Below are 12,419 nucleotides of genomic sequence, written 5' to 3' on the forward strand. Positions count from 1 at the left end.
CCCTGTTAGCCGGAAATGATCTGCATTAGCCGAGCCGATGGCTCCTGTCTGCAAGTACTAATCAAGGAAGCAAATGAAAAGGGCTCGAATAATTAAGTTTTAAATGTAAGAGATTAGAAGAGTTGTTGTAATTATTTCCCACATCAGTGATTTTTCAATGCAAATTAGGTAATATAATAAAAAGTAGAGGAAACAATATTCGAAAATGCTTTCCTTTCCTCGTAACCTATTTTCCTTTTCTGCCTCTAGTTCAGAGGGTAGATTTCGACCAACTAGAGATGAATTTTGCCTCAGTACCCACTGGTGAATAATTTCATAATTTAGCAACGAAAGGTGTCAATTATTCTGAATTGACAGTTTTCCTTTTAGCGGTGAAATCCGAGCTCACTCAAGAAAAACTTCGAGTGTGGCGGCATGTCCGAGATAAAAACGAGTACAAACAAAACCAGGTAGAAGTTAACCGCGATTAAGAATTTACAAACATCGATTGAGAGGACATTGACGGCAGCGCATAGAAAATGTTCTGGGACGCAACTGTGAAGGTATTGATATCATCTTTTAAAACATGAAGTAGTTAGGATAGGGATTATGAAGCTAGAAAATTGTATCTGCCATCTGATTACTACAGCTGCAACGAACGTCAATAGTATCCTTTGATTGCTACTGATTACGATAAATGAACGGTGTTCAAATCGAATATGGACAATATGTGTACATATTGAAGTACAAATACAGTACAAAGTGACACGGTCAAAGCATCCAACGAAATTACAGTTGACAACGGTTATGTGCATGTTAAACAACCCCCAGTTGCACGCGAAATGGTTTGGTGTTCATTTCATGCACAATGAAAATGATGTTTTCTTAACTGGCTCGTGAATTCAACGGATTTTGGGTTGTCGGCGGTACACCTTCAAGAAGAAAACGACATGACATCGAAACGCAGAAAATTACAGTATATGTTACTTCCGGTGAACTTAGCTGCTACTTACAATACTTGATCATGACTCAGCAATTTTGTTGTAAACTACAAGTACGAAAAGTTTTGAGATGATCACCGATTTCTATCATTTTCATTTTATATCAAGATCGGGTCTTTATGTTTAAATGATTTCTTACGATTTTCTGGGCTTCCTGACAAAAATACTTTGTTCTTGAAAGAAGGGACATGTATAATTTCCAAGGAGTTTGCTCCTAAGATAACCAAACATAGTAAAATCATAGTGTGAGCTATCTTAAGAACAATATATCTGACATCTATCGATTGGAAGTTGCTTTCCAAGTATTTGTTTGCGTACAGTTCTCGTACGTAAACGAGACATTTACGCGGGGCGTGTACCACCTCCCCCGGTTCATTTCTTCCCATTACGGCGTGTCGATTCGAAGGTGAAGAGACTGTACGACTGCTATGGTAAGCTTTTTATAAGATGGCCAATAGTCTTATGATAAGCTTTGTATAAGTAGTAGCAAATACACCCTTTTTGTGTTGTATTCTTTAGAAGAAGATGAGAGGAAAGGCGAGAGGTAGAGATAAAGTTTACTATTCGAAGTACAACATCGAACTATTAAACAACGAATGGCTTTCCGTAATCACATGTTTCAATTGTGGTGTCTAATAGCAAACAAGTTTAGTTACATTTAATGGCATTGTATGTGGAAACCAGTTTAATACAGCTGTAACATTATTTTCAATAGTCATACCAGTTTATTACAAAATTTTCAGAAGGATACATGTGAGGTAGGTCATTTCAACTGAAATGATGTCTATGAAGAGCAGAAGACTAAAAGCTTACGGAAATCACTCTGAGAAACCGGGTGTCTATGCCTCTTATGATTGATGGTTTTGGCTCATTTTCACACTCGATAGCGGTTGATCTGTTCATAGCTAGTGAAAATACTTCACAATCCATTTTATTAGTGACATTATTTTTGCTCAGTAGTAAACGAGTGAACAAGAGTAGATTAGTAGTGATCAAAATAGTTATCTCCTTATCTCCTTTTCGTTCTGTCCTTGCAGGCGTATCTTCCTGTTGAACAGGTTAAAATCCCATATCGAATTTTCGTTGGGGGCATCGCATTCAACGTAAGTTTCATTATTTTTTATCACTTAACAGTTTGAAGTGGACTAACGCGATTTAGACATCATCGTATTTTCTTTCTTTGACATGGTTAACAAAATCTACGGTTACAGTAAATTGATTTACATGTACAAAGATGGCGACAAATTTGAGGATTCACTTAAATTGTCGAGAACTGAAATTTTGTTGCTTAGTATACTTTGATATTGTATAATATGTTTTCAGACTACAAAGGAGGAGCTGAAGGAATTTTTTAGCCGTTATGGAGCTGTGCGCGACAGCAAAATTATACGAGACGCAGAAGGTTTGAGTAAAGGGTAGGCGGGAAAGTTGTTGCTTGTTTTATTTTACATAGTGCTCCAAGTTACTTTAAGCGAATATTTGTTGAACAGTCAAGAAGTTTAGACGTTCTTGCTCGAACAATGACAAGATGATGGAATGAGAGGGCCTATGAGCTCCATGGTAGACAAATTCCAGTTCTGTCTTTGGCTACTCTTCGGCTGGTACAACCTAAAGCGACGTGCATTTCACGTTTTTAATCCGTAACTAGCCCAGCTTTCTATCACGTGTGATACAAAATCATACAACACTGACTCCTCTCTCACAAATCCTATAAATCCTATATCCCGGCTCAGTGAAAGTTTTCAATATTTCGTTTAAAAAAATAAAGGATTCATCCGGAAAAAGTTGACTGAAGTGAAAAACTAATTATTAAAGGCGAGCCTGTATACATGTTTCATAAGATTTTCCTTTGACCATTTTTTGAGTCAGAAGTTTATCTTTTATGGCCGTTTCTCGTTTATTTGAGGTACTTCCAGTGGATACAAAGAATAAGTGTGAATTGGAAATGGTTGAAAATTTGATCTCAAATGCATCAGTTCAACTTGATTCTTTAAACGAGCATGCCGAACTTTGACAGGTCTTTCCCTTTTCTTAAGGTTTTTTATCGACAGGCTTAGCTCTGGAGATAGGTTAACCTTTTCTCCGCCAAAGCTAACAATACTAATGGACGCGAAAGTTTAAGAAAACTGCGAGGTGTGAAAAGCGTAGACATAGTGGCGCCCCATACAGCGCTTGCGTCGGAGAATGACAGAAGTAGCGACGTTGATAAAACTGGTTTATATTCCCTTATCCCAGGTACGGATTCGTGACATTCTTCCGGGAGGAAGATGCAAAAAAGGTCATGAGTATGGTAAGCTTGCTGTTACCTCGTGTGTGGTATGATTTCTACTTATTTTAGTCTTATTTCACGTCAAATCTTTACTTATTACACGTCAATATTGACTTGCGTATCCTACACACCGAATAAGCGCGTGTGTTATCGCCCGCTTAAGGCGACTGAGGCGGTGGTGGATTAACATTCTTTACCTTCACTTTTACGAGTTCATATAAATTCTTCCCAAGCAAGAGTCTTTTATGTTAAATACTAGCCCAGGGAGCTGAGTTCTTCTGGCTTGCAGTCACTGGAGAGAAGGCGTAGACGTGAAGTTTAGAATTTGTTGTCTTTTATGGATCAGTAGTATATATATTAAATAAACTCTCCCATAATGATTTGGAGAAAACTGTAAAAGCATTTGTTATTTTGCATTCTTATGACAATGAAGTAGCCCTAGCCTCAAAAGAGTCTTTTATTTGTGAAGGATCTTGAATCAACTCCGTGAAGCATTAACTTAAATCGTATCTCCAGGGGGAGTGTCGACTCACCTCCCCTTTTAAAGTTCTCGACCAGGCGCGTAGGGCCGTCATTTTTGGACACCACTATCCCGCTTCTATCAAAAGCTCTTGATGAGTGTCCTGCTTTCCTCCTGTCAAGTATTCGCCAATTTTTATGCCCCTGGGGGAGTAGTAGTCAACAAAGTTTTTTACCGGAAGGCTCCGCCCCAAGGTCTGACACCTTACCCTATTTTGACAGAAAAAGTACCCCTTTGGTGAGGCCCACTAAGAGTGCAAGGGCGGGGGAGGTGGGGGTACGTATGTCCTTAGTCTGACTTTCAAATTCGGTCGTTTCGCCGTTTTGAGATCGGAGTCGTCTTTTTCATCTAGCTTTATGTGGATGCTTCAAGGTCAGTATCCTTGTCAAAATGTTACCAACAGGGTGGGGCCTCTTTTGTATACCTTCCATTGACAGATGGTACTCCTTTCACATGCCTACAATGTTTAAGACCTTTGGACCTCTTTTAACTGCTGTAAATGCACTGTCTGCCAAGTATGAAGAAATCACAAACCCGAACGTTTTCTGAACGTTTTTACAGCTATAAAATGTATCTGTTAGCGTTTAATTTTGGGACTTTTTACAGACCAAAATGACAGATTTTCCTACGCTTTCATATACTTCAACCAGTAAAATCACTTCACTACCCTTTCATTTACCTGAAGCCTGAGAAGGGTTCCCCTTGCGAGAAGAGCGGAGCCACCCTGTACCAGCCATTAAACGAAGTACCCCTCCCGGAGTTATGCCTAATTGCAACAAAAATTTCTATCTTGTTCTGAATTCGTGAAAGATAGAAAATTAAAGGGGGCTGAAGTTTGATGAAGAAGAAGCAGGTTTTTACAGCTTTGTTTGTGCTTTTTTTCAAGGGTACCATTTTCTTTAAAGAGAAGCGGTTGAACATTTCCGAAGCCTATCGGAAACAGTCACCCGTACATGCAACCGTAAGTTTCCAAAGAATTCTAATTTTTCAGAAACGCAGAAACGAGTGAACATGCGAAACTTCTCGGTCCGCCTATGAATTACAAGGAAGGCGATGCAAACATCTTTCACTTAGGTAAAAATCGATTGCTTCCATCTGCCACTATAACATTTGGAGGATGAAAACCTGTCTTGCGTGGAAAAAACTGACTCATCATTAGTGCCACCCCACACAAACCGCATTCTCGAGGTTACTGATTTTTCAACGTTCCAAGATCGACAAGTATCCTGGTGTGCTTTCTACTTTGCACAAAAACACCCTAGGATCGTTAAAAATGGATGTGAAAAAACCCTTTGTGGACCCGAAAACTTTTGATAAATCGCCTGCTCACCGCTTCAAAGGAGGCGGCTTTTTAAAGCTCTACACTCTTTCTGGTTTTGGAAAGCCGAGGCTGGATGCTGATGATTTCGAGAAATCGTGTAATTTCATTCGGTATGTCCAGAAAAGGGACTTGAAGAGATTCAGAAAAAAAAACATCCTTGAGTATTTCTATCAAAATTTCTGAAATTCGAAAAAGACTGGTTCTTTCTGTAGAGTAAAGAAATTTTGAGAGGACAGTCAGTGTGGGAATATTGAGCGCATGCAATATTGGACCATAAACAAGATTAGGTTACCTATTTAATGTTGAGTTTATGTTGTATACTTTCAGGCAAACCAGCAAGCGAATGTATTCATGACCGTCGCAGGTTAGTTTGTTGCGATAAAATTGATCAACTTTGTACGATATAGACAGGGTGATACGAACTCGAAATTGCTTTAAGCCTGAGCAGTCGTTTGTTTAATGGCGCGAAAGTTGATAGACCGCCGATTTGTCGTGTGTGCATGAGGTTGAAGAATACATCTTCCTGGCCGACCAACAACACCCAGGGTCTTAAATTTGAGCGGCTTTCCATGGGTACCTGCGGACGTCGTTTTTGTCGCGCGTTGAATCAAATGGTTCCTTTTTTTAGGGTAATATCGTAACACAGGGGCGGATCTAGGGGGAGGGTGCAGGGGGTGCGCACCCCTCCCTGAGATGACCTGCGGTTTTCTAATACAACTGGTATTCTGCAAAAAAAAAAGAACTATGTGGTTTATTGGTGTTGAAGTAGAGCAAGAGACGAGTGCACCCCCTCCTAAAAAATATCCTGGATCCGCCCCTGTAACATATCAAGAATTCGCTTGCGTTGGTAAAGCTGCCAGCTGCTAATTTTAGCGAGCTCAAGTAACAACGATGACAACACAAAGCGTAGCAAAAATAGGCGAGCAACTAAGCAAAACAAAAAGTCTGAAGTTGTAGCAAACTTTTTGGCAGATTTTTTTGCCATCATCGCACGACTTTGATGGGAATCGTGGTATTGCGATCGTCGCTTTTATCTCTAACAAGATCGTCCCGTCGTCGATTTCGCCTGAAATGCCACCTACAGAGTCGCTATAGAGAGTGTCAAAAAATTACTCTGGAAGAAGGTAGTGATTTGCCCTGTCAATTTCTAGACCTCTGCGTGGAACGGGTTAATCCGCCGTAAAAGTTGCGGACGCCTCTTCAGCAGAATACGACTACGTAAAAATTTCAAGTTCACCCAGTTAGCCGAGTTGGTTTTAAAGAAAATGACGCGCAGCAAATAAATTGATAATCGAGATGCCATTTCTTGAAATCACAGTGTTACGTTTTTTACGCTTTCTTTTTTTTCTTTCCAATTTTATTCATATTCAGCCCCTTCAACTTGGGCTGCGGCTTCTCCTGCCAGTTCCATTTACCCCTCGGATCAGGTAGGTTTGCGATCAATCCATCGTTCGGATCAGGGTTAGATACATTATGCTTGAAAATTTGAGCATTAGGCCTTTGGGCGTCACCCTCAAAACAATAGTATTATACCTAAAATTATGTCCTAAAAGTAGCATTAAGCGCAAATGATCTTGGCTATACTGATGCCCTTTTCCATGCCTGCAGACAAAAAACAATTCCTCCATAAGCCAAAATTGCATCAATTACAAGTTGACAAGAAATAAACGACAAGTAATGCTCAAAAGGACTCAAAATGTCTAATTTCAATGGAACTCTCCATCGTTAGGATGCTCTCTGATAAGTTTGCAGCCTGCTATAATGATACAATGATGCAACTAGCCTTTGAATAAGTGAATTCCTTACTAAAAGCACTTGAAAGTGAAAATGTCTTATTCCCTGTTCATTACATTTGTGGATGTCATTATTAATTTTCTCTGTCATTCTCATTTATCTCGTTATGCTTAAAAACATGCCCATCATGTCGACATTATGCTCGATGCTCCGACTACACCATAATGCCAAACATTATGCCAACATAATGTATCTGACCCTAGCTCAGTGGATCACGTATTCCGCTAGCCTGCAAACGCGACGTATTTCTGGTCGTCGCTTCTCTCCACCGAAAATATGTTTGCGTTCGCAGGCTAGGATCACACCTATCAGTCTTGAGGAATTGATTCGGACTCAAGCCTGAGCGACGCAAGCATAAGCGCGCGCATTTATGCTCGGGCAACTTGAGATTCTGTGTGGTTTAAACCCGTTACCCAACGACTCCACCAAAAGCACAACCGTTATATTGTGAGTATACCGCCGCGTGCTTTTGTCGCGCATGCAAGAAGGAATTGGGAGGTTCATTGTAAAACGAAACGATGGAAGAAGAAAGTGAACGTGACTGTGTGGCTGGCGCAAGAAGGGGAGGGGGGGGGGGGGGGGGGTAGGGGGAGAACAGCGCAAAAGGGAAATCCCCTTACTTTTTCCTTCCTTCCGATCCCCCACAACTTTCGACGCTTGCCACGCAGGCTAGAAGAAAGTTGAACGTCAAGACAAAGTTCTTTCCTCGTCTAATTTCAAAATTGTTAACACTCATGAGCGTGGCGTTCGAGAGGCGTCTGAAAGTTAACATTGCCTTCACTTCCGTTCCGTTGTTCTGGTTTGTACGAGAACATAGAGTCTGCTCCCGTTTTTGTTTCCGTCTTTTGGATCCGACAAGTATACCTTAACGCCCACCCTTAACACACATCGTTACTGAATATAAGTATACAGCACTGGGCGCTAGTTGGAGTATTTGAGGTAATATTATCTTTTGTCTAATCCAACAGGGACCTCAAATGCCGACCGCGCAGCTGCCGGCGCCGGGCAACTGGCCAAGTGTTCAAACTCCAGGACCGTTCTACCAAGTTGCGTGGCAACCGCAACCGACAGAAACGGTTTACTGGGTTCCCGCGCAATATTTTTATTATTGAATATATGCATATTATATGACAAGTAACGGTATCGTTTAGAGGTGATGATATCAAATAGGAAGTTGCAGAGGCGCACAAAAAAGGTGTACGCAGCAAAGGTCAATGACGTAGAACAGTTAATTGATCACATGTGGCTAAAGCTAAGAAATATGTAGTTAGCATTGTATATAGAAATATCATATAGTAGTAATTAGTGTAAAATTTAAGTGTTTTTAAAACGCTCTACGTGTTAAAGTGGTAAAGAATCTCGCGGCTACTTGTGACCAGTTTTTATAGCATGGCTACAAGCAGATGCAACTTTACCGTACGTGAGTGCTAATGAGACTATTAGGTTTTTATTAGGTGATTTTTTCTTGGTAGCAAGATCAAACATGCAACAAAAGAACAATAGCTAGACTACCATTAACGAAAGGATATCTGTTTTCTTGTGGTTTGTTTCTGAACGAAAATGTACACGTTCCGTCAAGGCCCGTTTTGCAGGGGATTTTTGTGCAGTTTTCGCAACTACTTAAGCGGCGATTTTATTGCCATTTTCCGGTCTTTTGAACGGCGGACCTTAAGTAATTTGCCTTTAAAAAGTAGGATTGAAAAACGGTCTGAAGCCAAATTCAGTCTGATTGAGCTTCAGAATCGGATTCTGTTGTTGCAATCAAATAATAAATTATCAACCATTACCAAAACAGTCAGAACTGGCCCACCAGAAAGAACTTAGGCTTTTTTTTCGATAGTTTCACTAGAACCCCAGCAATCAGTGCTGTACCCAGACCTTAGAAAAAGAGCAATCTGACTGGACAGATCTCCTCATCGCTCGGAACGTTTCGCAGGAAAGACGTCAACAACAACAATCGTTATTGTGCTGTTGATACGTCTACGCCACAGCGACAGAAATTCCATAGTGATGACGTTAAATCTGTCCCGGCGGCCGGAATCTGGTCAGGAACTCTGATTGGACGTAGTATAGTAGTTACATTGTTTTAGCTGTTGTATACGAATGACTACGAAAAACAGAGGGCAAGGGCAAATGTAAACGCGATGAATCTACTACAAAATAGTCTATATTCTTGGAACATATCGGGCTTTTTTAGAAGAAACATTCGAGTTTTGCTGGGGCTTGTGCGAAGAAGAACATAAAACGTTACCATAATCAAATCGACCAGGAGAAACTGATAAAATGAGACAAATTTATATTTCGAACCGCGGAACTACCGAATTAATTATGAAAACATTTATTTACGTCCTCAGTATTGAATTTCTGTCGCTCAGGCGCAGACCTCTCTCCTGCGAAACGCCCCTAGCGGCGAGGAGTGAGGAGACATGGCTGTACTCGCAGGCTAGGAGAGACCTGATTAAAGTCGGTATTTTCTTTAGCAATGGGCTGGTCTGGCGGGCCAATTCTGACCAGAATGGAAATCGCCCTAAGATAAGCTTCCCCCTAAACAGAACAGAAAAACGAAATTATGATCGGATAATTCCGAATTTAGATTGGTTGAAAAGAACAGGCCATCTATACCATAATCCTTTCCGAATACTTCCGGCTATATCTGTGTAAGGACCTTTAATGGCCAGCTGTATCCGATTGGTGTGAAAGATGATAATCAGACTCAAGAGGGGATAAAGGGGACAGAGAAGGCATCCCCCATACACACACTATTCCATAGGTAATTCGTCTCGAGTTATTTTTAGAATCGGGATAAAGTTACCTCGCGCGCTGCGTGGATGTTTCGTGGAGGTTTCGCATGACTAAGCGCCGTACAAAACATGTCGGGCGAAAGGCAATGAAAGCGTAAAGAGATCGAGAGCATTTCTGAATATTGAAGCGAAATGAGTCGGCGCTCACCTGGGAAAAGGGAATCGCTGGACTCATTGACAATCCGTGAAATCAGTTTAACTCGAAGTTGTCGTAACCTCAGTGCTTTAATAAAATGAGAAATTTCGCCGGTCTATTGAAACTGGTCGTTTGTATAATAAAGCAAGTAGGACGCCAAGTGTTATTTTTGTTGAATAATAAAAGGCTAATAAAAGAATAAATATCAAACCAGAAATTGCTCTCTTCAAACTGTAAATTATAAATAATCCTGAGAGAATATTCAGTGTGTTAAGGATTTCCCTGCTGTACTGTTAGCTCTATACAAGAGAGGAAGGGCGATTCTTTTTAAATTTCCGTTTCGCTGACACAGCTTTAGCAGAAATCTCTCTTTAGTCGTTTTCGTCGACAAAACAAATAGCAATATCGCTCTCCACGTCTTCCGCCATTTTTTTCTGCGTCAATTCGAGAAGGACGCTTGGCTCTGAGCGTGGGTCATCCACGCGGAACACATTCGCGCTATGTGATTGGCATTTGTCTAATCCCCCTTGGGATCTATGGTCGTAAAAATAACTCGAGACGAATTACCTATGTAATAGGGTGTGTATGGGGGATGCCTTCTCTGTCCCCTTTATCCTCTCTTGTCAGAAGAAGTACAATCTTCTCTTGTCTAATACGCACGTTAAAGCACTGCCTTAAAGTGGATTTCCACTGTCGCATAATCAAACGTTGAGCAAGCTAGGTCTTCAACCTTTACCTGTACGCCTGTATTGCCTCTATTTTGTTTACGCGCATAAAATTTACGTGCGCACGCACATAAAAGTTACCAGACAGTGGAAATCCACCTTAATTAGAAAAAAGGCAAATCCATTGCTCGCTAAAAAAAATGGAGTCCGGTTGTCTTTTTGCACGTTATCTTTGTAGGTCATTTAGGAAAATTATATGCACAGTTGAGATGAGACTTTTCATCTCATATATTTTACGTACTTGTAGTATTCTAGCTATTTTAATCTTGTTTATCTACTGCATACTGTTTGGAAGCCTTCAATGGAATGATTTCGTTGACCGTTGCTTGGCGCTACTTAGTTTTATGAAAATGTATTATATATGTTTCAGAAAGAAACTTAAGAGAATAGGTTCGTTTGGTTTCATTTTAACTAAGACAAAATAAAGATACTATATATATTTTTTAGCACGAGGTGCACGTGTTTCCTTAATAATGTATTAGAGAGCTTTAGATTCTGAGACAAGTACGACTACGAGTACGAGATTTTCTCAAATGCTGAGTGTTGCTCGCTCGTGAACCAGCGTCATTTTTGCGGGAGATAGTCAGGTACTCTTTTGCGGGAGATAGTCAGGTAAAGACTGGGATGACCAATGTTGCCGGCCACTTCATCCCAAGCAGTACCGGCGGCCATGTCGCAGGTGCATCGGCGGCATATGAAAGAACCAGGCTTGATTGTCACTTAAAAGCACTATCCATCATGATCCTACTCCCAGGGGTGGGAGGGGGGAGGGTACTCCGAAATTCAAGTGACGGGGATGATCGATCGAATGGGGGAAACTAAATTAAAAAACACAAAAAACCCCTAGGGCTTCCAACAAAACTCAAAACATTCCTAGCTGGACCAAACCTTAACCCCAAAATATCCCATGCCGAATTTCCGAGCATTAACAAGTTTGGTTTTACTTTATTCGAAGGACTACGCGGCCGCGATACGCGGGAAGTACCACGAATCCTCAGCGGATTGTTTTGAACATCCAAAAAAATCAAACTTATATCAAGCCACCGAAAAAACTTGGCAAATCAAACTTGGCAAATCAAACTTATATCAAGCCACCGAAAAAACTTAAAGTTTTTAAGAGACGTCGAATTGATGAACTGATTAGTAACATGAACTAGGTTAGATGATGACTTTTGTACATAGTTACTATTTAATCATTGTTGTACATAGTTTTTAAATTGATTAATTATAATTGATTTATTTATTTATTCATCCATTTAATTTATTTAATTTATTTTTATATTGGTGCTGAAAAGCTCTTTTAGGGATGCTCAATAAAGTGTATGTAAATATGTACAAATGTATGTACAGTTTCTGATACGCCATGTACAGTTTAATAATAAAACAGGACAGGTGTCTCCCTAAGTCTTTTGCAATATAATTATTCTCCTTTAAAAAGGTTTTTTCTCCGTCTTCCAGGAAACGGATTGTTTTTGTGCCGTAACTAACTATCGCACGGACGGGCCACCTGTTAAACGTCACATTTCCCTTTTTCTTAGGCTATGTCTAAATTATACAGGATAACCTTTCGTGTCAACATGAAAAATACTCCAACCTAATATGAACAGCCGGCCCAGAACCGGTTAGACTACGAGTAGTCCCCCATTTTTCCTCAGAGATAGTAGAGCGAGCGAAACGCGAGCGGGCGTGAAAATTACCGCGTCTCGCCTTTCTCGCGTGGAGTAATTTTCACGCGCGCTCGCGTTTCGCTCGCTCCACTATCCCTAAGGAAAAATGGGGACTACTCGTAGTCTAAAAACTGGTCCAAGTTGTTCACATACGGGAGCGGTTCGACCGGAGGACTTGGTGACCAAATGCCAATCCTCATCAGGTT

General features: G+C 40.6%; 1 protein-coding gene across 1 annotated transcript; it reads left to right on the forward strand.

Annotated features, from left to right (window-relative positions):
- Window positions 1-409: 409 nt before the first annotated feature.
- On the forward strand, window positions 410-7,996 carry LOC140931568 (protein boule-like). The gene is made up of 8 exons (XM_073381371.1): window positions 410-542; window positions 2,018-2,083; window positions 2,304-2,395; window positions 3,216-3,270; window positions 4,656-4,730; window positions 5,418-5,454; window positions 6,462-6,517; window positions 7,853-7,996. The coding sequence occupies exons 1-8, from the start codon at window positions 519-521 to the stop codon at window positions 7,994-7,996; spliced, it is 549 nt and encodes a 182-aa protein (XP_073237472.1). The 5' UTR covers window positions 410-518.
- Window positions 7,997-12,419: the final 4,423 nt, after the last annotated feature.

The sequence above is a fragment of the Porites lutea genome, chromosome 3 (assembly GCF_958299795.1).
Source record: "Porites lutea chromosome 3, jaPorLute2.1, whole genome shotgun sequence".
Taxonomy (NCBI): domain Eukaryota; kingdom Metazoa; phylum Cnidaria; class Anthozoa; order Scleractinia; family Poritidae; genus Porites; species Porites lutea.

Excerpts from the sequence above, each read along its gene's own strand:
- LOC140931568 (XM_073381371.1), top strand. The coding sequence starts at position 519 with ATGTTCTGGGACGCAACTGTGAAG. Across the intron at positions 3,271-4,655 it reads CAAAAAAGGTCATGAGTATG|GGTACCATTTTCTTTAAAGA; the intron begins GTAAGCTTGCTG and ends CTTTTTTTCAAG. Across the intron at positions 4,731-5,417 it reads AGTCACCCGTACATGCAACC|GCAAACCAGCAAGCGAATGT; the intron begins GTAAGTTTCCAA and ends GTATACTTTCAG.